At 38.9% G+C, this 1244-nt stretch overlaps 1 protein-coding gene across 1 annotated transcript in view; it reads right to left on the bottom strand.

Annotated features, from left to right (window-relative positions):
• LOC119581937 (alpha-(1,6)-fucosyltransferase-like) overlaps positions 1-1244 on the bottom strand; it is a 17115-nt gene that overhangs the window by 6670 nt on the left and 9201 nt on the right. Inside the window, exons 5-6 of the mRNA XM_037930109.1 lie at positions 1037-1211; positions 201-384 (exon numbers count right to left, since the gene is read on the bottom strand). Coding sequence (XP_037786037.1) covers positions 201-384; positions 1037-1211 — 359 coding nt within the window. The remainder of the gene's footprint in view (positions 1-200; positions 385-1036; positions 1212-1244) is intronic.

Genomic DNA, 1244 nt, shown 5'->3' on the forward strand with positions numbered 1-1244 from the left:
TCACTACCAAGATCATGCCACCTCTCCAAGGTATATCTCAAGTGCCTGATCATATTGAAAATTTATCACGAGCATAACAAAAGGTACACTTGTGATTACTTGTTTTCTCCATTGAAAAGTAGCCCAAACTTCTTACAAATACACAATCAAAGTAAAACAAGTGAAAACTCACACATAATGCACATCTCCCCAATAATTACCTGGCCACTTATCAATCTTTTGGTTCGTTTGGGTGCAGGTTTCACTGAGAGGGAGGAAATAGGGGTCCATATCTAAGACCATTACCATCGTCTTCCTCTTATTAATAATGAGAGTTCTTTGTGTACCGTATGCCGCCAAGAAGCAGTAGCTGATGTGATGAAGTTGGCTGCCTGTTCCGCGAGACTGGAATGAGAAATGCGTGGGTATCAACTTCTTTTAAGTACGACATAATTTGATTTGCCCTACTTCGTATGAGGAAAAAATTGCTATTTTATTTGTGCAAAAGTATGCCTTATATGGGAAGATGTATTATATAGGACGGGCAGTTAGGTTTGATGTTACATGCGAGTGAGAAATGTCAGCTGTTTTTTTTTTTTTCAAGTACAATATATGTGGAAAGATATACTGCCTTATGTTAAGAAGAGAGGGTGGTAGTTATAAAGGAATATTAACACCACTTTTAATGTTCATATGCTGCACTGGTAAGTCTTAATGGTTTCTGGAGAAGTATCATATCTTCATGTACTGAAGTATATAATGATTTATTAAGTGGGTAGGATTATATATAGAAAAGTGCAGTACCGTTTAAATGTCTTAAACGGTACGCAGACCTAAACACACAATAAAACAATGAAAGGAAGGGAATATGATAATGCATCTCACACAGATGACCGTATTCGGATACTTGAAAACCGTAGAAACCCAAACTTTCTTTGCCAATCCTCCCAGCTAATGTTAGTGCATTTAGTAATGCATTGATAGTCACTATCCTTGTTCACGTAAAATCAAGAATACATCCTAGTAACAGCAGTGTGTCCTTAGAGGGCATACTAACCTTAGCAGCGACTGGGATATTACATAGGATTTTCTTGGCAGATTTACAGTCAGCAGGATTCTGTAACGCGTGGATTCGGTGTTGTATCAGGTCGCCAAGTGCCTCTACCTCCTTCTTTTGCCAAGCATGCAGGCCAGACTCGTTGCCGAATCTCCAGAGGTCGTATTGGGTCACTCTGTGTTTGAGAATAAGTAGACCTATGGTTTTC

The sequence above is a fragment of the Penaeus monodon genome, chromosome 15, assembly GCF_015228065.2.
Source record: "Penaeus monodon isolate SGIC_2016 chromosome 15, NSTDA_Pmon_1, whole genome shotgun sequence".
Lineage (NCBI taxonomy): Eukaryota > Metazoa > Arthropoda > Malacostraca > Decapoda > Penaeidae > Penaeus > Penaeus monodon.